This window comes from Ascaphus truei, chromosome 3 (genome assembly GCF_040206685.1).
Source record: "Ascaphus truei isolate aAscTru1 chromosome 3, aAscTru1.hap1, whole genome shotgun sequence".
NCBI classification, from domain to species: Eukaryota; Metazoa; Chordata; class Amphibia; order Anura; family Ascaphidae; genus Ascaphus; species Ascaphus truei.
In genome coordinates, this window is record NC_134485.1 from 261,492,638 (window position 1) to 261,520,106 (window position 27,469).

General features: G+C 40.9%; 1 protein-coding gene across 1 annotated transcript; it reads left to right on the plus strand.

The window, feature by feature from the left end:
* The first annotated feature begins 8,689 nt into the window (after positions 1-8,689).
* Positions 8,690-10,167, plus strand: LOC142490716 (uncharacterized). The gene is made up of 2 exons (XM_075593132.1): positions 8,690-8,789; positions 9,155-10,167. Exons 1-2 carry the CDS (start codon positions 8,693-8,695, stop codon positions 10,165-10,167), a joined length of 1,110 nt encoding a protein of 369 aa, XP_075449247.1. The 5' UTR covers positions 8,690-8,692.
* The last annotated feature ends 17,302 nt before the right edge of the window (positions 10,168-27,469 follow it).

A 27,469-nucleotide genomic window follows, 5' to 3' on the forward strand; every position in this document is an offset into this window, starting at 1 on the left:
AAAAAATCTACTCGCCACCTAGTACCAAATGTGTGCTGCTTGGGCCAATATTTACTCGCCCGGGGGTTAAATCCACTCGCCCGGGGCGAGCAAATGTATAGGTTTGTCGAACACTGTATATATATATATATATATATATATATATATATATATATATATATATATATACTGTATATGCATGATTAAACAATATACAAATAATCTACTTGAGCCAATCAGAGTTGGGATGGAGTTCCCAAGCTCTGATTGGCTACCGTACCATGTGAGGTCGGCCATCTTTCAGTTCATGACGTCATCTTAAAGGCAATTGAAGCACAGCCATTTCTGATTGGCTGTGCTTTCATTGCCTTTAAATGACGTCATCATTTTTTTTTTGTCGGCCAAAACAACTGGTTTTCAAGGCCCAATCAGGGCCGTGAGAACCATTTGACGAAAAATGTGACGTCATAGGCCCTTAAAAGCCTATGTCGTCTCATTTTCAGGCTTGACGCCGAGGAGGAAAGAGATCCTATGAAGAAAGAAGACCAGGGCGTGGCGGATGAAGATAAGAAGACCCCGGAAGAAGAAAGAAGACCCCAGAAGAAGACGGAGAAGACCCCACGATGGATTACAAATAGAAAAAAGTAGATAAAGACACTTGTGGATTGTAATGGATTTTTTATTTTATGGTTACCTGGTTCTTGTTGTTGGATTAGCTGCTCCAGTGGTTCCGGTTCCCCTTGATTGCTGTGACTGGTTCATCTAATGGTAAGTAAAAAAAGACAGAAAAAAGGTAAGGTGCAAAACAGCGCTAATGATATTGATTGAAATTAAATAAATGTTCAGGCAGCCAGGTGGATGACTGGTAGTACAACCAGTCAGGGAAGCAAAATGAGAAAAAAGGTTAAACCGGCGCCAAAGGGGGGTAAATACCAGACCAGTGGAGGGTGTGACAGTCCAAATACAGTCCTTGGGATGCTGAATAGTGATGATTTCAACTCAGCAGTGTATATGTGGAAAAAGAAAAGAAAAAGATAATGGTGCAGTAAATCAACACAGGGGGGGGGGGGGGAAATGCACAGATAATTTACAGATAATGACAAACAAGACATACAAACATGAAACAATAGCACGGCCTAAATATTAATAAAAAGCAATTTATTTGTGTGGAAAGTGCATGAACCGCATCCGGAGGGGTAAAATTACAACCCTACTCACAGAATGCTGGAAGGGTACAGGCAATGATCTGGTGCGTGCAGCTGGGCTCTCAAGATGGCGACCGGAGCACTTGGGCTGGCGTCTACACGTGACTGGAATGCCAGGCTGGTGACTCAGATGACGGGACCTCTGGGCGGACGTGACGTCACCTCCGTTGTAATTTCTCCACCGGCTCACAGGTCTCCAGTCCTCCAGTCCTCCTCAGCAGCCGCAATATCGCCGCACCGGTTTTAAAACACTTTTCAGAGACTGCAGATTTCTCCTTAGGAACTGCAGACTTCTTCCAAACAGTGAAACACTCTAAAAACTTGGAACTTCCCAACGCGTTTCGTACGCATGCGCGTACTTTTTCAAGGGATGTCACATCCACATCCCTTGAAAAAGTACGCGCATGCGTACGAAACGCGTTGGGAAGTTCCAAGTTTTTAGAGTGTTTCACTGTTTGGAAGAAGTCTGCAGTTCCTAAGGAGAAATCTGCAGTCTCTGAAAAGTGTTTTAAAACCGGTGCGGCGATATTGCGGCTGCTGAGGAGGACTGGAGGACTGGAGACCTGTGAGCCGGTGGAGAAATTACAACGGAGGTGACGTCACGTCCGCCCAGAGGTCCCGTCATCTGAGTCACCAGCCTGGCATTCCAGTCACGTGTAGACGCCAGCCCAAGTGCTCCGGTCGCCATCTTGAGAGCCCAGCTGCACGCACCAGATCATTGCCTGTACCCTTCCAGCATTCTGTGAGTAGGGTTGTAATTTTACCCCTCCGGATGCGGTTCATGCACTTTCCACACAAATAAATTGCTTTTTATTAATATTTAGGCCGTGCTATTGTTTCATGTTTGTATGTCTTGTTTGTCATTATCTGTAAATTATCTGTGCATTTCCCCCCCCCCCCCCCCCCCCCTGTGTTGATTTACTGCACCATTATCTTTTTCTTTTCTTTTTCCACATATACACTGCTGAGTTGAAATCATCACTATTCAGCATCCCAAGGACTGTATTTGGACTGTCACACCCTCCACTGGTCAAGTAAAAAAAGAAAATGTATTTTAATTTTATTTTACAGGCTTTTTGGACTTTTTTCCCTGACGTCCATGTTTTTTAATGTCCATTTATTTGTCCTGAATGTATGTATGTATGTCACTATGGGTATACATACGTACAGGATAACTCAGTAGTTGTATTGTATGTTCATTTTTAATGTGATTAAATTGTTTTTAATGCTCTTTTATTGCACCTGTATTTATGTCTGTAAACTATAGATGGACATACATACAGGTATAATAAAAACGTGTTGGCTTGCCTTGTTTGGATGTTTTATTGAATGGTAATTTGCTGCTTTGTGTACAAATGTGTTCCTAATGTACATTTAATGTTTGCAAATGTTTAGTTAAAGACTGGTTTCTATAGATTATTTTATTGGCTTATTTTTGGCATATAGATGTTGTTTGATGGTTACTTTGTCATAGATTAATTTACACAATGGTTTGAATGTAGGATTTGAAGTGTGTAATTGAATTGGATTGTAATTGATTGGTGATTGGATTAATTGATGGTAAATTAATTGTGTTGATGCTTTGTTTTTCTTTAATGATTGTATCTGTATCTTGTTTGGATTAGTGTCTTTGATTTGGAGCATTGTTTGACATAGTATATATGATGCAAATATTATTTGTATCGTGTACACATTGTCAAATTCAGTGTTTGTATTTTGATTTATTAGATATTGATTGAGCTTGGTGATGTTTGATATTGGGAGAGATTTGTATTTGGCCATGTACAGTATTTATTTGTATATTGGTTAATCATGCACATACAGTAATATATATATATATATATATATATATTATAATATATATATATATATACATGATGAAGCCACAGTACAAATAAGTGGGTATCGGGTCAGGTTGGCTTAACCCCTTAATGACTGTAGCGGTTAATAACCGCTAATGTCATTAAGGGGTTAGGGGACATTAGTTTGGCACTTGTTCTTATTTTGTATATTTTTCAGCACCCCAGTGTATGCATGAGGAGGAAGATGCGGCTGGCCTTCATCGTGGGTGCCGGACAAGGGTGAGTACAACATGTATTTAATGTATTTATTGTATTAATGTATATTTAATAGGCAAAAGCATTATTATCCATATGTGGGTAATAGTAATTTTGCATATTAATGTAGTGTATGTGTTAGGGGGCGGGGGGGATGTGTGTGGTAAATTTCTATGTTTATTGGGGGCAATTGTCCCCAATAAACATGCTATTATGCCTCAACCCCTTCATTGCCTTAGCGGATAGCCGCTAAGGTAATGAAGCTGCTTTAATATATTTTTATTAATATTGTGTGTTAGCAGGGGACTCCCTGCTCCCACACACTATTATTAAAATGTACATTAATGCAGCTTCATTACCATAGCGGATAGCCGCTATGGTAATGAATTATTATTTATTGTTATCTATTTTTTAATACTAGTGTAGATGTGCGGATGGTCTCCTGAGCTGAACCCCATTGGTTTCAGGTCCGAGGACCCCCTACTTCAGGAGTTACAGGCCCCTTTATGGGGTGCCGGTTTCCCCTGCACTTTAAAGCTCCCGCGTCACGTGACCGGGACATTGAAATTCTGCAGGGGATACCGGCACCCCATAACGGGGCCTATATCTCCTGAAGTAGGGGGTCCTCGGACCTGAAACCAATGCGGTTCATCTCAGAGGACCCCCTGCTCATGTATACTACTATTAAAAATCATATTTGGCCAGCACGATCGCCTGTAAGAACCGTGCATTGAGACGCAGCGTCTCCATGCAGTTCTTACAGGCTGCTTTGTTTATAATAGTTATCATGCTAAATAACTTTTAGCACAATAACAGGGGGGAAAAAGGTGATCGTGCGCTATGGCCCTTTTGGCTAAGGCCGTCCGTAAACGCGCCGAGCAGCCTTAGTGAATAGCGCTTATGGCTTCAGCCTTTTGCGGCCGAGCGATATAACACATTTTAGCGCTAGTTAACGTAGCTTAGTTATTCGGCCCCACTGTATTTACTTGCTAAAAAGAATTTAGATAAATTATTATGTCAGAAGTGACATTAAAGAAATGTACTTTAATTTGGTACAATAAAATCATTGGAGTTTATATTACCAATATACCACATTAATACATTTTTGGATAATAATTGCTTTTAAACATATGATATAACATTGCAGGCAGATATATCTTTATGGAAAACATAGAACAATTCCTGCACTCTTACCAATTGGGCGAAAATATACTAGTGACATTTTTACATGTCTGTGTAACAAAAGAATCATTTGGTTGCATCTTTTCATCAAAACATGATTCAAGCCCGCCAACCTTTATTTATATGGGCATGTTAAGGCACAAAGGTATATTTCTTTTTGAGCAAAAAGGAAAAAACTGTACTCACTAGAGAAAAAGCCACTCAGGATTGTATTAAAAATATATGTAGTCAATACATATTGGAAAGTTTAATAGACTTCTAAAAATAATAATGAAAACAATCCCCTATGCCTGCATTTCAACTCCCAATAGAGAATATTTTTCTTAGAAAAATCATATCTGACTGACATTCAAGCAATATGCCACATCCTTCTAATAAAGTGCAAATAAGTAGAGGATTATCATAGCAAACTATTGAAGAGAAGATTTGATGATATCTAATGAAAATGAAAACAATGTATCATTCCAACCCCATACACAAAGTGAAAAGTTGAAAAAGGTTTATGAATGCCATAATATTAGTACCCCTTTTTAGTTACTTAGCCTTTTTCTGCCCATATGACATCACAATCGCCACCATGCCAGAGGCCCATTATGAGGTATAGGGAATATCAAGCTAGTTTTCGAAGTTTTCTATGGGGAAATAGTGTGCACCATTCCCTTGGAGCAGTAAACATAATCAAGAGGTGGAGTATACTCCACTTCTCTTTGTGCCTTAGGAGCAACTGCCCTTATACGAGTCCTTTAGAAGGTTTGTTTGCTATTCACACAAACATTTACATTTTGATGTCACTAATCAGGTTGATTCCTGTGTGTATGCCTATGCATTATGATTTGAGGAGGAAAAATATGTAATTATTGGACGATAAGCAGAGATACTTATAAAGATGTGTCATATATGAAAGAAGGGCCCATTTCTTGTAATAAAGTACAGTCGAAAACAGGAGTTGAATATGTGGAATGGGTAGTTCTCAAGTGCTTGGTCCTGTCTCCATAGCAATATTCAATAATGAAAGGAGAACTAGCACTGGGAACTATAAGTAATAGAACAGTGGTTCAGTCACAGTCTTAGGGCCTCATGCAGTAAGCGTCGATTATGTGAAATCGGCAATCTTACCGATTAGTCATGTTATTGGCGTTTTTTCCTCTCCGTATGCAGTAAGTGCCGAATACATTCAAAATCAACCCGAAAACAAATCCGCCCACTCTCACGATGATTAGCCGATCACACACAGGTGTATCGGCGTGCGTGGCGGGGTGCTGTTAGGTTGCCCAATCACAAATCTTGCTGAATCAGGCGAAACAAGCATGTTTTGGATTGCGCGCCATATTTAAAGGCAACGTGTACTGCTAATCATTCTCTGTGTTGTTGGGAGTGAGAGAGAGAGAGACGCACAGAGCTGGCTGTTTGAAGATTTGCATATTGACTGAGAGACTTGTTGTGTATTGGGTGAGCTTTGTCCATTGTTGTTTTGTTTACATCTTTGTCTTGTTTTATATGTGGAAGTGTTTCGTGTGATTGGCTGTACATTTCTTGTCTGTTTTTTGTGAGTGCTGGAAGTATGCCCGCAAAGCGTGGGAAGAGTGATGCTGGTGGGAGTGGGAGTGCTACTCGTGGGAGTACGCGTCGGAGTGAACGTACTGTTCAGGGGAGTGATGTTGCTGAGAGTGAGAGTGGTGTTGCAGGGAGTGGGAGTGCTGGTGCTGCGAGTGGTGTTGCTGGGAGTGGGAGTGCTGTTGCTGGGAGTGGGAGTGCTGTTGCTGGGAGTGGGAGTGCTGTTGCTGGGAGTGGGAGTGCTGTTGCTGGGAGTGGGAGTGCTGGTGCTGGGAGTGGGAGTGCTGTTGCTGGGAGTGGGAGTGCTGGTGCTGGGAGTGCTGGTGCTAGGAGTGTGAGTGCTGGTGCTAGGAGTGTGAGTGCTGGTGCTAGGAGTGTGAGTGCTGGTGCTAGGAGTGTGAGTGCTGGTGCTAGGAGTGGGAGTGCTGGTGCTGGGAGTGCTGCTGGTGGCGCAGTTGCTGATGGGGTGGATGGTGGTGGCGTGCTTGCTGGTGGGCAGCTTTTGGAGGCTCTTCCATTGGAAGAAGGAGAGTCCAGTCAGCACCAGCCAAGCTCTGACCCTAAACCTGCTCGGAAGAAACGTGTGGAGAAGCCACGTAATCCTCGCTTCAATGACCAGGAAAATACAGCTCTTGTCACTGGCATTCTGGAGCACTATGACAGTATATATGGACATTTACTAGGTAAGTGTACATTTACATTTATTATTCAAATACATGTGATCCTAGGTCATCTGAGTTTTGTTCATATGCAAATATGGCTTCACAATATCTTTCTATGTTAATTAGTCTGGAAACACAGCTTTTTAGCATGCCTTACAAGGACAACTAAACACAGGCGGTCAATTTGCCATAACTGCATACAATATGAATGCAACCTTGCTTACATGTATAGGTTTAGTAGTGAATGCTCATGTGCTTCACATATTACACATAAAACAGCATGTTTGCTATCTCTTGGAACAGCTAGCAGTGTAGGAAACTGGTGCTTATATTATTATTCATTTACCTCATATATTTGATATGTTTTTCAAGGGCGGACAAGTTCAGCAAGCAGAAAAGAAATGTGGGACACAATAGTCATTGGTGTCAATGCGTGTGGGAATCATGTGAGGGACAAGCGGAATTGTCACAAGAGATTTGATGATATTAGGTCCAAATTGAAAAAGAAAATACAACACCAACGCGTGCATGCTACTGGCACTGGAGGTGGGCCCACACCACAACGTCTCATATTAAGTCCATTGGAGGAGCTGCTTCGGGCAAAATTACTTCCCGTCGTCGTGGAAGGCTTACCTGGTGACCGTGATATAGGAATTTACCCCTCACAATTTCCACCAGGTGAGAAATATTACTGTACTAGGCGTGTCGTTGCTTACAGTTATTTTGCATAGTTACACTGCTTTTTATACTGTCTTCACAATATAAGCATACCTGCATCTATATATGTATATGTCTGATTCTGTATATATATATATATCTAAATAGACATATATGTTGTAGTCCTACTAAAAGCAGTAACTAATATAGCACGTGCCATTGCGTGCTCATTTACATGTGAATTCCCAAAATGCATTGCTGCAGTGGAAGCAATTGATGGTGGGCGAAGATGGGGAACAACAGGGTAGTACACATGTGTAACACATGTTAATCAGAAATTATTACTAGCTACAGGTACAGAACAGAAATATGTAGAATATTATTGTGTATTTATTTATTTTACTCCGACAAACATGACATTACTGCCTATTTTAAGCATGCATCAAATATATTGCATGCAACGGCCTACAAACATCACTTGCACTAACACATCTATAGTTGTTTATGAAAAGGTCCATTTTTGCTTTAAGTCATATACAGACAGCATAATGAGGCACACGTATCATATTTTATGTCATTGTTTTCATAACTTCAAAACTGCACACGACTATTTAGCTCATCTACCATTGTGTTAAAGCAGCTGCAATTAATATCTCATCACAGCATACACTTCAACAGAGGGGGTGGGGTTCAGCACACACACTAATTACAGCCTCATTTTAGGGGCAACTTAGTTCACACCATTTTCACCTGTTTCAAGTAATTGAAAGGTGTGGCTCATTAGGCTTTTTGGGGAAGGGAAAACCGTTCTTACAACCTCACTAGCACAACTGAAGTTAATCACACTCATTTGAAAGCTTCACTTTAGCTACTAAATGCCCCAACAACTCATTACTTATCAAACCGTACGTCACACATTAGTTCACTCATATCTATAGTTGAACTACTATCAAAGACACATTATCACACACTGCATGTCTTGTCTTGTTTAGTCACAGCCACATTCATGTGTGCCACATCTTATATTAATGTACCACACATATCCTCTACCAAAAACAACACTTTTTGCAATATGACCACCTTCATGATAACCATTGTGAATGGTCATCTCATGATAGTTATGTACATTATGATACTGATATCACTACACAACATATGATTTTTATGTACAAATTTAATGTATTTTTCCTCACGCATTACTGCAGAACCATAGTATGTTGTATGTTAGGGAACTCAAAACTTCTAAGTACACAGGCATGTACATTGTTATTACAACTATTTATGTTCACTTTCACACACACATTTTGGGTTAAGGAAATGATGCTGTTAGATACTCATAAATACAGAACATACAATAACTGTTTGTTCAATATTTACACATGTAAATGTAAAACTTATGTTATTGTTATATATAGTTGCCCCTGAAGGACATGTGTCACCTGAGACTGAACAAGTGTCTTCACCTGGGTCAGCCAGCTCAACACACCTAGAAGGTGAGTGTATCAGTTGGTGGCCATATAATATGTGCTCTTCTATATGTTATGTTGTCATGTTCATTATTTGTTTTGCACATCTTCTTTAAATAGGATTACTTAGTGTCAGTGAAAATGAAGTGTAAGGCAACTTGTATTGTGTTAGTGATGTTAACTATCATGTAGGAGTTTTGAGTTTACAGCAAGTTTTCATTCACTCATATTTCATACTGAGTCCAAACATTATTCTTAAGTCAAGGTAGTTTTTAATGTGAGGTTATAAAACGTATGGAAACATGTTAGTTGTTACTTATGACACAGTACAATTACATAGTAACACAGCAGAGATTAACATGACATTTAATAATTTGTACATTTATTTGTAGAACATGATGAAGAGGATTATGATGATGATGATGATGATGATGACGCCACCGCCATACACACACAAATAGAAGCAAGTGACCATGAAGACGTTCCAATTGAAACTGTTTTACCGGCAAATCGTCCAGCAAATACGACATACGATGCAATTGTAGCTTCTGAGGGAAAAATTGTGGAAGCAGAAAATCGTCGCCATTCTGACTTCATGACAGTGCTGGAAAGGATGATTGCACTGCAGGAAGAAACAGTTTCACAATTGGCACATCTCCACAGAGTCTTCATTGAAGTGCCGAAACAGTTGCAAAAAATCAACACCTCATTCGAAGCATTAGTTGTTCAGCAAACACAAGCTAATTACTGGAGAATGACTAATGTACCACAATTCAACACCTCACAGCCAGGATCTGTTCATGCAGGTCAGTTTTCACCACATTCATCTGATATTCATTCACCAGGCCCAAATGTTACCGGTCAAGTAGCAGACATTGCTGTGCAGGTTCCTGACGACATACTACCACTGCCATCTGTACAAAATCAGCAGCTGACACCTACAAAGGAGCCCACAAAAACAAAATACAAGCAGTTACTACTGACCAGTTTTTGGTCAAAAACAACAAAAGACACACATGAAACAGACCAACCATCACTTGTGCAGTGTCTACCAACTTGCTCACAGTCACTACCCAAAAGCCCTGTAGGTGAATCACTGCCCAAAAGCCCTGTAGGTGAATCACTGGCCAAAAGCCCTGTAGGTGAATCACTGCCCAAAAGCCCTGTAGGTGAATCACTGGCCACAAGCCCTGTAGGTGAGTCACTGGCCACAAGCCCCGTAGGTGAACAGTCACTGCCCAAAAGCCCTGTAGGTGAGTCACTGCCCACAAGCCCTGCCCGTGAAGTGCCAGAGGCCACTCAAAGTGGCTCTGCTGTGCCTAAAGTTGGTGGCAAAAGAAAAAGGAAAATTCAAGAGACAACAAGCAGGCCTGTTACGCGCTCGCAAAAGGAACAAAAAAAATAAATGTTATAATTCAGAAAATATGTCTTTGGCCTTGTTTTGTTGACTTCACATTATCTAATTACTATTGTATGTATGCTGAAGACTGTGTTGTTTCCAAACTTTCAAGTATGTTCTTGTACACGTGAAGTTTTGGAAATGTTAACACTCAATTAATGAATAGTGTTATAAATATTTATGTATTAATCGTCTGTTCAGTAATGGTCCACCTGGAACCAGTTGCAAAGTTTAGAGAAGCTGCCATTGACTTTGCAGCAAAACATTGCATTTGGGTGTGTTAATTGATGTAAGAATTGCATATGCATATTAGTCACATGCATTTATAAAAACACCTAAGTAACTGCAAACATCTTTCTTGTACGTGTACAGCAGGATTATGTGTAAATTATTACTTACCTTTGCCTTGCTTGGGCATTCTAATTTTGTCCTTTAATCATTTGTGTGTTCTTGTTTCAATAACATCTCAGAATGTATAAAAATATATATACACACACACTGAGTGTGTGTGTGTGTGTGTGTGTGTGTGTGTGTGTGTGTGTGTGTGTGTGTGTGTGTATATATATATATATATATATATATATATATATATATATATATATATATAGTACTATATAAACTGGTATACATGTATTTTACAAACTAATACACTTCATGCTTCCTTGTGAAAGCACACTATTTTAATAATACAGGCATAATGTTTGAGAAATATCCTAAGTATGAGACTCTAACAGTATTGTGCTTAAACAAATGTTTATTACTTCATTCAATCATGTTTCTCACCATTTAAATAGGTTTCATACAAGGTATACTTACTGCCATCAATGTTGTGTGTACTCCTGCAATATTAAAATAAATAAAATATAATATATAAATATATATATTTTTATAAGAGAGATATATTTAGATATATATATATACACACGTATTTAAACTCATGCAGACAGGGAGTTAACCAGACTTTCACATACACACAGAAATGTAAGCGGGGAAAAAACATTTCTTTTTGCAGGTGTGTGTTTGTACTGATATGCCTGGCTAAGAAATATTTTCACACAGTGGTCTTTGTTAGTTTTCAAAAAAACACTATGTGAACGCATTCAAATTCTAGGGATGTTTTTCACAAACGAGATAAAAGAAGGAGAAATGTTTCTCCCACAGTCCCATATCACAAACCACAACTGTTAACCCAATTAGACAAACAAATCCAATTGGCGTTTGAAATAAGGAGTCAAAGTAGTTAGTTTTGTTGACCTTGACAAGGAAAAACAGGAGTTTGTTAGCCATTCAGCACATTCATTTTGATGAGCAAATAACACAGACCTGCACACAGCTTTTGTGCTACTCAGACATGGCTGATGAATTCGTTAACAATATTAATCCCCTTTTAGGGTATAAGTACATGATCTGTGAAGCCATCTTGAACAGTCGCGGACAGAAAGCAAGCACACGCCAAATCGATGATTTCATTCGAGCAAAATATCCTTATTACCAAGACCGTAAGCATGCACGGAATTTTAATTCCTCAATAAGATTCACTTTATCAAGTAATGACTTTTTTGAACGTGACCAGGATAAGCTACAACACACCTATGGTTTCTGGAAGATTGCCCCGGAAAAACAATTTCTCCTGAAAGACGGCACTTATATTGTCGTGAAAGGCATATTTATTCCTAATGGCAATAGCAATGTATCCGCTACTACTGATCCGTTTGAATCGATACGTGCTGCAATATCTGCAGCCTCCATTCCTGAAACCCACATTGTACAAGAACAAAAGTACTATGATTATGTACCAAGCCTTTCAGCTGAAAATGCATTGGAATGGGAACCCGAAGAAATGAACCTACCTCCCGACCAATTATTTGAAGAAAGCAGTGGCGATTCCTATGAGCGCATCCTGGAGGAGATATGTGTCATACTGGATTCAGCGGTTGGGTCAAGCGTGGATGAAAATGCCTTGCATTTCTGGAGCGACCAGTTGCAGCCAGGCGAAGAGTTAATTCTAGAAGAATGGTAAATATAACAATCGTTATGCGTTGACTCTGCGTTTAAATTTTTTTTTTTTTTGTAACCACCATTTTCCCTTTCAATGCGTGGATACAGCGTAACATTGCAGACTGCATAACATGTAGCGATCACAAACAAATTGTTTCCTAATACAATATAGTAGAACCTGAAAGAGTAGTACACATTGCTGACGGTATACATATACGTACTTTCCTATCCCTTTAAACATATTAGCAACATTTTTCCATAACTCTAACACATACCTGTTTTGTTATCATGCAACATCTACAACATTGAAAACCGGGTCCACCACGTATGACGTGGGACCCTTGTCATGGGCCAAGGCGTCCTTAAAAAGGATTACGGATGTAAGTCCCGCCCCCAAGCGACGTGCGCGCCTCAAAGCCTATTGGCTGTCATGTTTTGTTATAGTAACGGTAACTGCAGTGTGTGATGCGTGCGGCTCAGTGTTTGTAGGCGTACCCTGGGCGTTAGCCGAATGTTAATTGAGTGGGAGGAGTGTTAGCGTGCGTTTCACGCTGGCTTAACATGACGTCACACGTATTGCATTTGCGCATTGTGTTATCGGCCGTCCTTTCTGTCCAAACACGTCTGGTTTAAAAGAATACAGATGTACTCGTTTAGAATGATTTTAGTTTCATCTTCATTGTATTTGAAATAAAGATGTGATGTTTACTGGTATTTTCTACATGTATTGAACGCACAACGTTCGCTTTGTTTTGCGCATGCGCTAACAGTTAGTGGAGCCAAGCGTGAAGTGCGTGCGCACACTAAGATGTGCGCGCACATTTTTCAGTATACAGGCAACGTTCACTTCATATACATAGTTATGGCTGCTACAAATGATAATAAAAATTACATACTGATGTACACTTGTAGTTGTAACATATAAATGAGTGACGTGTGTATGTACACAATCATATAGAGCTGTGTAACGCGTTGTCACGGATACATATATAGTAAGGTGCCATCTTTGACCATCATGTGTTTGCTGTATTTCAGAGATGTCGGGGAAGATACAATCGGATCAATGTATGATTTCAGAAGAGTCTACCTTTATATGAGATGATTGTGAGGAGGAGCCACCGACTACTATACTACATATGGAACTAATTTTATATTGCTTGCAGCGCTTATTAACAAACAATTAAAAAAGTGATACCCTTATGCCTATATTGCATAAGCACTTAATTAACATAATGATGTTGCAAAATAGTGCCTCTTGAATTTTTCTTGAGTGTTCTTTAATGACTACTAACATTTTATGACATGGTGTGTTTTTTATATAACAACCATTCCCACTCTGCTAACACATTTGTGTATTCTATTGTGTAATGGAACGTATGACTGTCGAAACTATGTAACAATAATAATAATAATAATATGAGCATGTTCATGTATAGGGCTGCTAGTTGTACGCAGCGATTTACAGACACATGTTTCAGCCTGAGGTCCCTGGCCCGTGGAACGTACAAATGTTTTTTTGCCGCATGAGGCACAGGGAGATAAAGTGACTTGGCCAAGGTCACAAGGAGCCCACACCGGGAATTGACTCCCCTGCTTCAAACTATCAGTGCCAGTGTGTGTCTTTACTCACTGAGCCACTCCTTCTCCCAATGTAAAGGACACTTACAACCAAGTAGCCATTTATATTTAAAATCTCTTGTTACATGGGAATGTAGATAAAATGGTTTGGGACTGTAGCAAATAATGTTACTGGCCAGATGTTATGGTCCCCTCCAATGCATGATGTTCTGAATATGACATCACCATCATGTTATGAAGTACGTTTCTGTGTATATTTCATTAACCTAACTAACTACACTGGCGACACACTTTATTCGAGCTTGGCTAGTCCCACGAATTCGGATATACCCGGGTGTATTGAGGTTTGTGACTGTTTTCTGCCCGAGTACATTGAGTTATTTTCCAAGCAGGGATTGAAGCATTTTATTCCCGCTGGCTGCAATACTGCACAGTATATATATATAAACTGCATTACAATTCATGAATTTATGCCATCTGGTAGACACGCGAAGCATTGCAGCCTATTAAATCCTAATCATTATCATTTAACAGATCAGCCGCTCATCAGCCAGGCATGAACCCAGGCTGGGAAGGCAAATGCAACGGGGCTTGTCAGAGGTTAGGAGTGGCGCATTCCAGGTATCTGCCAGGTACATACCGGGTATTTGCTCGAATAAAGTGTGTCGGTGCAGTATAGTTTACGGTGTTTATTAATCGTTTAAAAATACATAGTATAGTCAATATGATGATATAAGCTACCATAATAAAGCTGGTGTTATCATTTGTCGGTGTTATACATGGATCCTACACCAATTGATAGAGACACAAACAGTTGTCTTAAAAAGTGTGTCTATGCTAGTGATGAATGTGCTCCCGTAAGTAAACAAATAAGTACAGTTATCCCCTTTTCTCCAAACACCTCTATATTACATTAATGGAAATTATAAGGAAACATACATAAAATGTGATGAAATGTGAGTAATCATTTTGTAATACAATGCACATGAAACCTCAAGAGTAGCTAAATGCATATACATGATACAGAAAGTACATATATGTAACATTTGTGTTTAAACCAATATGTTGGGTTTTTAGTTCAAATAATTATAGGAAGATTGAGGTAGCCACATCTTATGAGAGATGTCAGCAAATATACATACCATGATCAGTCATACTGCAAATATACCTATAATGCAAAGGAACAATATATAAATTGCAAACATTGACATGCCATCTTCAGTACCGTAAACAACACATCAAAGTGTGTATTTGGTGTTAAATGTGCAACACCATGTATATTTAATGACATTCAAAATGTAAATGAGCCTGGTGTACACATCATATGGATGTACATGTTACACTGCACCAATAACATTGTATGTAAGCATACTAGAAGCATGAATGAGTATGGGCATAATATGTGTATTGTGTTAGCATAAGGAACAACACAATGCTAAAATATTAGTGCTTTGTTACCCCAGTTGTATTCACATACACACAACTAAAGTACAATTGAAGAGGGATTATATAACCTGTGCAACAATAACATACCGGTGCCACATCCCTTTGTGCACACAGCAGAGAAAAGAAAGGTGTGCAACCCATATTCATCTGTGTCCTAACAGAAGGTTATATAAAAAAAATTTATTGTTAAGATAACATAATGTAAGTATAAAAGTAGAACTTGGAACATATCTGTTTTTACTTACAAGAAAAAAATGAATTGATGAGATTCTGGCGTGTCTGGCCACCACTGGCTGTTTGTTCATTTTCAGCAGCTACATGGGTGGGATGCTCGTCTACCAAAGGCTCAGCTAGGTCTGATTGTACATTGTGCCTGAGTGCAACATTGTGCAAAATGCAACAGGCAAGGATAATATCAGAGACTTTTTGAGGCTTGTATAGAAGAGCCCCACCAGTTCTGTCCAGACACCTAAATCTGGTCTTGAGTAGGCCAAATGTCCTCTCTATAACAGATCTTGTAGATATATGGGCTGCATTGTACCTCTCCTCTGCTTCAGTTTGAGGGTTTAGCACCGGAGTCAAGAGCCACGGCCTAATTCCGTATCCTGAGTCACCTATAATGAATGGAGCACACATAAGCTGACATTAGTGATCAAATGGTACAATGCCAACATTCCTAAATAAAAATGTGTTTTGTGTTATAACATGTAAATGTGTACTCACCCAGCAGCCAACCATATTCAAAATGTCCCTCTTCGAACGCATGGAAGACTGAAGAGTTCCTCAGGATAGAGGAATCGTGACTGGAACCAGGGAATTTGGGTACCACATGCATTATCCTCATCGTCGCATCACATACCACCTGTACATTGAGTGAATGGTAGTGCTTCCGATTGCGGTACACATGCTCACTCTGACTAGGTGCAATCAAAGCAACATGTGTGCAATCGATTGCACCCAGCACACATGGTATCCCTGCTATATTATAAAAGCCAGTCCTGACTTCCAGCCACTCTGTCGCCTCTGTAGGAAAATGAATATAATTCCTAGCGCGTCTATTGAGTGCATAGAGAAACTGGGTCAAGGCCCGCGAGAATGTAGATTGCGAGACCCCGCCCACTATGCCCACAGTTGTCTGGTATGACGCGGAAGCAAGATAATGTAATGAGCACAGCATTTTAACAAGCCCAGGGACTGCACGACCTCTGGCTGTGAAAAAATCTAAATCTCCCCTTTCTCCTGATAAAGAGCTAAGATTGCTGCTGAACTCAAACGATAGCGACTTACAATCTCCTCCTCACTCATCCCATCTAACAGGGTTCTCTCCCTGTACAGACGCGGACGAGGCACAACTTGTCTCCTCTGTCTTCTCCTCTGATCTCCTGTCCCTCTCCCTGTCCCTCGGCCTGTCCCTCTCCCTGTCCCTGTCGTATCCGCGTCACTGTCCCTGTCACTGTCCCTCGGTGTGTCCCTCCCTTGCCCTATATGATTGTCTTCATCATCAAGCATGTCATAGAAAAGAATGTTCCTCCGTCTCCTAAACAATCTCAACATTTTGAAATGAGTAGCTGTGAATGAGCAGGTAATGGGCGTCCTTTAAATAGGTATAATGATGTCAGGTGACATAGTAAAATGCAAGGTTTTACATGAACATAATAAAGTACTTGTGTGGCAAGCTGTGTGCAGTTGTTGTGTGTATTCTGCAGGGAATGATGATATTTGCCAATGATGTGACGTGATGCTTTGTAGAAACATTGCTTGCAAATAAATAGTTGCATGTGCAATGCATGTAAAACTTGTGAACGCAAGAGTCAGTCATGTAATGAGACAAAAAGGCTGAGATTGATGTGGGAAAAGTTTTGTGTAACATGTGTAATTAGCCATGTTATTGTGACATGTTGCCAACAATGAATAGTCGTGTGCATATGCATGCATTTCTGTAAGGAGGATAGTTGCTATAGAATGAGTTTACAAGGTGTCCCAATGCTGAATTACTGTACATGTGTGTATAAGTTAGGTTGAAGTGCTTGTAATGCTACGGTTACAATGTAAACATGCAATGTGATTGAGCGTCCAATAAGTGACGTCATGAAAATAGGGAGGACCAAACGTAGATGTAAACATGAGAATTTAGATGTACATGAACGTTTAAAGATGCGTGACACATTACAAGCATTGTGTAATGTAAAGGAACATGAATATACGGTGTATGTGTGACATGTGTGACATGTGTAACATCATGTAAACAATTGTCGATCAATGCAGTAAAATGTGTGCTATGATGTGAGGTTCTCTTTAAGAGTTGAGTATAGTATTTTCCCTTGCCACATCATCACATGATGAGTAATGTGACCCGCAAATGCTGCAAACATGTAAAAGTATAATGTTATGCAAATAATACACGTCAGCCGTGACACAATGCAGGGAATGCCCCCCACACTGTAATGCAAATGACGTTTGTATTGTGAGCAATGAAACGTAAACAGTACTATACTGTTATACGTCCCCGCTCCATTGACTCCATTGATGTACAGAAGATTTTTTTTTTCTAAGTGCCGTTCCGGCAGCCTTAGCGATCGTTCTCCCGTCCAAACTGCCAACTTTAGTTGGCGGGAGAAATCGGCCATACCATCTCAATTTCGTAGTGCCGATCAGCCCCGATAAGCTGTTTTTTTTTGTTGAATCCAGCCGATTTAAAAAAGTGGCGATCTGTGGCGAAAACAGGCTTATCGGCAGCCGACTGGCCATAACAAAATAATCGGCTCCGAAACCTGGCGAAATCAAGCACTTATCGGCGCTTACTGAATCTCAAACCCAATTTTGGCTATAAAATGGTGATAATTCCCTTATCAACGCTTACTGCATGAGGCCCTTAGACCCATGCCAGGGGCTCTATGTCTCCCTGAAGGTGGGGGTTAAGAAAAATGGTGTCCCTCCCCTCCTAATTGGGATGACCCATGGGTAAGTAATGAGGTACTCACTGTTGTCCCAGGAATATCTCCTCAGCGTGCAGCCGTGTCCAATTCCAGGGATGTCCAAAACAAGTGTGTGTGTGCAGCGCACAGCAAACAGAGGATCAGGTCTCAGCAAAATGATTATTTATTGTTGGAAAGGCATAAAAAGAAGGGAACAGCACTTCTACGCGTTTCAGACAAGCGTCCTTTATCAAGAAAAACAGGAGTTGATTATACAAAAAACTTGTGTTTCTAGGTTGTACCTCAGACGATTCACATTCCTCATTCAGTCATTTGTGTAATAACCACATATACGGTATATATAAGGAAGAGTATCAACACATCTTTCAATTGTGATCCCTTTTCATTGGACTAACAATATTTTACAGTGAAGTTTTAAGGAGCTATTATTTTTTCCTCATTAGGTCTGATGATCATATAAAACAGTAATCATACTGTATTTTTATAATTCCATTTTTGAATACATCTCAAAATATCAACATAGCAAAATCATAATTTTTTAAAAGAGGTCCAATTCACCCTGAAATATGTACATTTCATTAGGCACTGTTATTCCACAGTGAACATAAACAAGAACTACAGTACTGAAATAGCAACATAACATTTTAACTGACACTCCAGTTCGGCAAAATATTTTATCCACTGACAAAGTATTCATTCCATTTACATTTTTTTTTTCAATTCTGTAGACAAATGGGAATTAATCATATTAAAAAAAACATTGTACCAGCCTTGCTATTTTTCTATTTTGAACCACAGAGCATGACCTTGCACTTCCTATGATAGAGTTAGTTCCTCTTGGTTCAGAGATGTTTATCTGCATTATTCTTTTCTGTGAAATAGCAATGGTTGCTGGCACCATCATTGCAGACAACACAACAAATAATGTGATTGGTTCACAATCACATTAGAAAAACATTCTCCTTATGCATGAGGTTGCCAGCAATAACTCTGTCAGAGGCCATGTTTCATTCTGAAAATACTGGAAGCATCTCACATCAATCATTTTTGTAGGGCTCTGAATTATTATGACTGTGGCAACCTTGCCCTGGGAAATCCCATCTGATTCTCGGTTTTGATATTGGATGTTTTAAAGTTTTATATCATGACATCTCAATGACCATATCAAAACCTTTCTCTCTCATATTACACAATATGATAATGCTTAATATCACTCTTTTTTAAATACAAGGATGTGGCAACCAAGCTTGTGAAGCTAAACTGTGTGTGTTTATTATAGAAAGAAAATCAATGCTCTGAAGGTTGTAATAATTTGTTTCCCACATGAAAGACCCAATATCTGTGACCACACACTTTCACACGTTTTATCTCCTTTACAGCCAGAATCTCCATCTCCCTTATTAGCTATGTGACCACTACAAAGATGCTACAATAAAGACACAAATATTAGTACTGCAATACGTTCTTCCAAGAGAAATATTAAAACATAATCTTAAACAGCTGCTCTAATTGACACTGAATTGTTTTGACAACTAATAGATCTATAGACCTGGATGAACTAGGAAATTCATTAAGAAAAGAATGCCTTCGTTTTTGCTTTTAATTAGATCTTGACAGTTTCGATCTTTGGCCCTATCACCTGCTTCAGGACATTTAGGCCATCTGTTTTCTCAGTTAGGTGCATGCAGTAAAGTATCTTTGAAAAGATAATATTTGATACTTTGTTGTTGAATGCTTTATCCTTTATTTGCATTCCAAATGACAGGATGTGTTGATTAATGAATATATGTAATCCTTGTCTGTTGCTGTCACTGCAGCCTTGACTGCACTGCAGTTTTTCTTTTTAAAATATGATCATTCACATCGCTTTGACCTGCATAGGAGAAAAGGAGTCTTTAAAAAAAAAAACATATTTTTCCGCTATCCCTGGTTTATTCAGAAATTCTAGTACTCTTCTCTAGAATATTCTTCATAATCTTCAGAAGAGATGTAGTATAGAGCAGAATAGCCCCGGGCGTTCAGGGAGCAGATTTATACTCCATGAGAAGAACATGAGGGTTCTTAGGATCTTCCTTCCACTTTGTAATCGATACAAGAGTATAGAAAATGATACACATTTAGGAAATATGGGAATACAATGTAATTCTTTTTAAAAAGAAGAATATCAAGAACAAATGGAAGGATTGTAGTAAAACAGGGTGTCATTTAGAGACGGAGTCTATACCTGTATATCTAGACAATTTTGAAGCAAAACTAGGGCATTTTATCCTGCTTCAATGTATCAAAATAAGTTGCTCCAATTTTCCCTGGCCACCCTAGCTTGTAACTTGAGTAGTGTCAGTAGTACAGGTTGAGGAGGAGTTAAGAGCAATCTAAGCAATATTCTACATATGTTTTTTTGTTTTTTTAGTAAATCAATTCTGCAGATTTAGATAATACTTACTGCATATTTTAAATGATTATTTTAATCTTAATTCCATTTTTATATGTTTTAAAATACTAAGCATCCTTTGAGTTCTATCGCAGGTTTAGCCCACATCCCCAGCAGAGCAAGATCTTTGCAACATTTTCCTGTTTGTGATTTGTTACAAATGTTCCCAGCAGTTTGAGCTGTAAACTGTAACAATAGGAAATGTTACAAGGATACATTGTAGCTATTGAGTTACACTGACTGAAGGATTGATTGAAACTGAAAGGCGGCCATTAAGTGAACCCAGGAAAGCAAGATCATCACTGGTCGATCATGGGGGAACTAATCAGTCGGCATTTTAGGTAATTCGATTTTAATAAAGGTAAGCCAAGGCTGCATATATTAAAACAAATTATTGAATTTTTTAAGTGTCACTTGGATTACCTCTTTAACTGCACACATTGTAATACATAATGCATAATGCATTGAGATTTACGCACTGCGTGTCATTGTTTTTCTCTTTCATTTGCGCAGAAAGATTTTAGGTGGTGTAAGCCTAACATTCACAAACAATAACACACACATTGGATTAACTATCTTCATAAAAGCTAGAAAACATTTAATATATGTGATAATTAAAAAAAACCTTTTTATTATTAAGCTGCATCATCTTAAAAACCTGATACGTAGAGCATTTCAAGCAGCACCACTTCTAAGGCCCGTAATATAGTGGGCGTGCGCGCTGCGTCGTGCGCGCAGCACTTATAGTTGGCTGTGGTTAGCCAGCTATTGTATGCAAGGGCCATGTGCGCGTACGGCAGTGAGCATGGAGCCTGCCGACATGGGGGAAGATTCAGAAAAGTATGTATTCGCGCCGCTACTGCCGCTGTAATGTATGTATGTGTGTGCATGTATGTGTGTATACTGTATGTGTGTATGTGTGTATGTGTGTGTGTGTGTGTATGTGTGTATATATATTTATCAACGTTGCACAATAAAAATAATTTTTATTCATACAGTACATGTCTATTTTTAATTATTAATTTAATCTCTACACAAACATATACACACATATATACACACGTATACACACACACAGTTCCCCAGTGACACACACACACACCCAAACACACAGTACCTTCCAAGACTGTCGCTCACAGCAGCATGGACCCATAAACACAAAAAGTGTGCGGCATGTGTGTTCGCACAGGCGCGTGCGCACCCACTATATTACGGGTTAGGAGGAATACTGTATGTGCTTTCACAAAGAAACCTCAATTTATACAGTATAGACATATAATATTCCCTGAACTCCTGTCTCTGTAAATCTCCTAGCATACCACTTAGATTGTAAACTCTCCAGGCAGGGATTTCCTGTCCTATTGCTTGATTTGTTTGTTGCACTTGTTGTATTATAATTCTTTGTACTGTACTGTTGGTTTTGTAAAGCGCTGAGTACATTGTGGGTGCCATATAAATAAAGATACATATACATACAAGTTATGCAAAAAAATATAACTAATAAAACATTTCATCAAAAGAAACGTGCAGTAATTCATGACCTCATTAAAACCAAAAAGTGTCAACATTGCATACCGTATGTTTCTTTAATAGTTCTACCAGTATACTTTTATTTTTCACATCTACATCAATTTGTAAACTGGTAGCATTTTAGTCTTCCTACAAATATCAAATGGGAAGCTAACATTTGGCAAAATCGCTCTTTTCATCATTTTTGTTTCTCTTCTATTGGCAAGGCTAAAATCCAAATATAATCCAGGTATAATCCAGAAAATGTAGTAACCTGTGTTTGCACTGTTTTTGTAATTATTTGAATATATGTATTGGTTTTTTCCTCCACCCCCCACCCCCCCAATCGCAGATAGGGACCATATGGGGAAATCTACATATGTAACAGTGTGGTGCAATACCTGTTAGGCTCACAGGAGGCCTGAACCTCCGCCACTGGGAGCCTGGGGTGTATCCTGGATTGTATGCTTACAGCGCCTCCACCTGTGCAGGGATTCCAGGTGTATAGAATGACCCCTGACACAGGACCCACAAATAGGAAACACATACAAGGAAGTATATATGTAACTGTTTACTATATGGGCAAAACAATAACATCACATCAATAATCACATATAGCAACACAGCCGTGTTACCCTCTGCCACTAGCTGGCAGCTATAACCTTGCCCCTAACTGGGCTATACCCTTACACCTATACCCAAGTGTCCCAATAGTCCAGTAACCCACCCACTAGGCGTGATCAGCGCCTGTAAGGAAACCGGTATGTAGGCTACAGTTGGTACACTTGTAGAAATACCTGCCCGGGGCTCCTGCGCCCGGTTCAGCAACAATAGAAAAGAACCCATCTACGTCCAACGCTGAATCCGCAGCAATGGCGTGCTCTCCCAATCCAGATAATATCACCACACAGTCCCTATCTTCAATGATGCAGGTCTGATCACAGACACACTTGTCACACTGCTACCTCCTTGTCAGAGCACACAGCAGCATCTGTCTCACTGGCTAAGCTACTGCTAAAAGGGCAAAGTCCCTACCTTAGGGCCTTCCCTACACAGCAGCTACACATCTACTGGTGAGTTGGGCCTAGCTGGGCCTGGGGGTAACCTGGCCTAGTGTAAGAAGCCACTTGCTCCTTACACACTACCTCCCCCTCCCTTCTCCCAGCTCCAACTAACTCTTCCTGTCTGCACACAACAATGTATTTTCTCCAGCATGAGAATCTGTCAGCCTTAGTGGCTGCCTGGCTGCATGTGACAGAGATCATAGGGCAGTCCCCAGAGGCTGCTGGGAGTTGTAGTCCACTCTGGCGCTTTTCCCTATGAGGACCGCATGGGCGCCTCTCTAATGGCCGCCTACTTCTCTCGATCTGCGCCCGCGCTAGACTAATGGCCGCCGCGCCACTCTCCTGCACATGTGCAACATCTAGGGGGCCCTGCACTACAGGTAATGGCCGCCCCGACTCCTCATACGCACCGTGCCTGCGCGAACTCTGCGCCAGTCGCAACATGGCCGCCGTTACTCCTGGGGCTACACTGAGCATGCACGACTTCCCGCGCATGCGCAAACGCACGCAAAATGGCAGCACCCTGGCACTGATGTCGCCGGGAGCCCCTTCAACGATATGGTGCGGGGGTATCCGCTACTCTGCCCAGGTGAGGAGGGCATTGTTGCATTACAAAAGCGTGGAACCCATGCTTTCATTGTTCTATCTGTATTTTAAAAAAAAACAAAACAAAAAGATGTGCCTTGTAATTGTATCCTATTATGGAGTATCTTAATAACATACCAAGTGCTAGGGAGAATTTTATTATTTTTTTCCATATGTCTATTTGTAGGCAGTTTGTACTGGTAATAAAATATTGACAAATAATGTTTGTAGATACAGTATTTTTGCAGAATACATTAGAGTAAACATATTTTTATATCATTTATGAAGTAAAATAGAAGAGAAACAAAAGTTTATATTGACCTTACATTAGAGACGTGCAAAATGTTTGCAAACCAGGTAACATTTTCCTACAGTATATTCATTTTGCAAAAATGTTTGTGGAAATCGTCAAGCTCTGCTCACAACGTTTTGCATTGTCCTTTTGTAAAATTCTGCTGAAAAGTGGCACAGTTCAGGCAACATTCTAGCAGAATTCTAGTATAATTGGCAACATTAAAAAAAATGTGGAACCATGGCAATTTTTATAAAAATGGGAAAAAATGTGAAAAATGTAAAATACAAGAAAAGATGTAAAACATTTGAAGACATTCACATAACACAACTTGAGTTTATTCATTTCCTATAAAATTGTCTTATTTTCAACATTTGGAGAATAAAATATGAAAAATGTGACCAGAAAACAGTAAACCACAGGTAGTAGTAATACAACATGCAAAAGCTTACAAAAAAATAAATATATAATTTATTTGGTTTGTTTGCACATATATTATAATTTATTTTTATTTATTTAAAAAAATGTTTTACCAGGAAGTAATACATTGAGAGTTACCTCTCGTTTTCAAGTATGTCCTGGGAACAGAGTTATATAAAATACATGGTTACACTAAAAGGACAGGGTTATACAGTGAATTCACAGACATCTCATGGACAGATAGAGTTGGAAAATTGGGTACAGGGGACAAAGGGCTCGTGAGTTTCAGATATTGAAATAGAGCAATTTTCACCAAACATCAGCAAATGGCAGCAAACGGCTCACACCCTTTAGCTGCCCTTCGGCTGTGCCAAAGGCTGTCCGCCTTTGGGGCTACGCAGATGTACACTGGGGTGGTTGACATTGAATCTATTGCAGCTGTGAACAAAAAGTTATTTGTGTCCTCTTGGTTCATTAACATTCCAATGGGTGGAGTTGATGTTCCACAAAGTACAAGCACATGTTAACCCATAGCACGCTGGTTCTGTGCAGAAGGGAACAGTTCTTGGGGAGCCCCATCAGGCTGTCTGTCTTTGGGGCAACGCAGATGTACACATTAATGGGGATTGAAAACTGTTAGTGGGAAATACTGTACTGAAAAAAAAATGTCATCAGCACTAAAGGATACAATCGGAAAGGGTTAATATGCAAACTTCTCATCATTCTAAATGTTAGTGGTTTCCAGTGACATAATATGGGGCCAGAAGAAAAAGGATATTAAGCCGTTCGTATGATTGCCTGCTTGTAAAGCAGCTTGCCTAGACTGCACAGGCGGCAAAAAGCCATGACCAGGTAGCGCGGCCTCCCTTGTCCAGATTCACTGCCGGAGCGGCTGTGGGTGGTGCAGGGGAGGGGCTTGCAGAATTAGCCTAGCAGCCGGGAGCAAGGACAGTCACTTGCTTCTGGTGGCAGAGGTTTTCGGGTCCTCTCCTTCCTACTCTTAGCCTTGGGTGAGTGCTAGCAGAAATGTATGTCTCCAGTGAGTGAAGTGGTGCCTCCCCTGATCCACCCCCTATCCTCAGCATCCATTGTCTGGGCTGGCCCGCTCGGGTGGTGTGGGCAGGTGAGAGGGGGGTTGCGGGGCAACCCCTACCGTTCTCGTTGCTGTCTGGCCGCTCCCAACCTCCCGCTGTGGCCGGATTTTCCGCTTAGAGTGGTTGGCGGGTGTAAGGAATCCACTACTGGCTTTGACTATAGCCTTGCAGAATCATGCATTTGCAAGCTTTCCCTGGCAATCAAAGGCACATGTGTTGCCTCTCATTGCAGCTTCTGGCCTGTGCTACATCATTGGAGGAATACTCACACACCCTCCTCCTGTGATTGGATCTCCGCCCTTTATATTCTAGGCGTTGGCACTGAACCAGCGCCGAGCATAACCACTCCTACCTCTATGTTACTGTCTCTGCCACAAACCACCCCAGGCCTCTCTCCTAGTGTTCTTACCTTCCAAGTTCCTGAGTATCCAGAGGCCTGTTCCTGGACGTCCGTGCTGAAGCGTTGTTGCCAGCACTGGTACCTGCTGCATTCCCTCCTAGCAGTGGCTACCCTTCCTTTCCTGCGGCCTGCTGCTATCTCCTTGCAGTGGCCTCCCCTGGACGTCTGTGCTGAAGCGTTGTTGCCAGCACTGGTACCTGCTGCATTCCCTCCTAGCAGTGGCTACCCTTTCTGTTCCTGCGGCCTGCTGCTATCCCCCTGCAGTGGCCTGTCCTGAACGTCTGTGCTGAAGCGTTGTTGCCAGCACTGGTACCTGCTGCATTCCCTCCTAGCAGTGGCTACCCTTCCTTTCCTGCGGCCTGCTGCTATCCTCTTGCAGTGGCCTGCCTTGGACTTCTGCGCTGAAGTGTTGGTTCTTCCCGACACTGCCCTGCGGTGAACTTCGGCCAGCCTGCTGTCTCCTCCTGCTGAGATCGGCGTCATGGGCCGAGGCCGCTCCTCGCGCAGAAGCCACCCCCGCGCTCACGCTCCTAAGCTGAAGCGGGGAACTCCTGACTTCCTGTTGCCAAACTCCTGCTTCATTAACGACGATGCTGCCTTCTCCAATCCTGACCCTGCGATGTACGACTATGAACTGCGCACTCCGGATCAGTCTGCGTGGACTAAGGTCGGTGATTATATAACCCCACCTCAGCCCCGTGGTCCGGTCCCGGTTTGTGGCGAGCATCGGCGTAACAGTATGCTCGGCCCTTTAAAACCGGACCGCGCCGTGGCGGGGATGGCAATTTACCAACTGAAGTTATGTCCCGGCCTGCGTACCAGTCCCACTCTGAAGGCCAGTATTTGTGTGAAGTACTACCCCTGATTGATGAACTGTTTACCTATGAAGGTTTAACCCCTTTGCAAAGACAATGCCGTTGTGATCTCTTTATTAAGGCTTACTGCATCCAGAACTTAAAACAGTCTCTGGCCGCTTGTATTCGCTCTCCTGATTCCCCTATAACCTGGGATAACGTGTACCCTATGGAACTGGCCGACGCCCAAGAGGCACTCTACGCCCTGGCCTTATCATTGGACATTCACCTAGTAGAACAGGGCGCCCTCCTCATGTTGGCTCAGTCTCAAGATACACTCCATGTGCTTTCCTCAACACTAGACATTTACATAATAGAACAGGATCCCCTCCTTGCCAGCTATGCTGCTGCTTGGCAGATTCTCTATGCTGCCAGTCCTGTTGCTAAACCTGTAGGGGTATCTCCCTCTCCTAAGAATGGTCAAACCATCTCTCTGTCGTTGCCCACTAAGGAAGAAGCTGCCACGCTCCCCAATCCTGAGTTAACCTCCCTGGGTTCTGTCCCAAAGGTTATTCCGGTCTTAACCCCTGCTAGTCAGGCCTATGAGTCCCCCATTGTAAATCCCTGCATTCCCCAGGTCAGTGTGTCTTGCCTAGCACCAGAGAATGAATCCTGTTTGCCCTCTTTTTCTAAACCAAAGATTCTAAGCTCTGTTTCCGAGGTTTTTTCTGTTTTAACCCCTGTTAGTCTGCTCTGTGAGG

Coding starts and splice junctions, on each gene's coding strand:
- LOC142490716 (XM_075593132.1), top strand. CDS start 8,693: ATGTTATTGTTATATATAGTTGCCCCTGAAGGACATGTGTCACCTGAG. Junction 8,790..9,154: donor CAGCTCAACACACCTAGAAG/GTGAGTGTATCA, acceptor ATTTATTTGTAG/AACATGATGAAGAGGATTAT.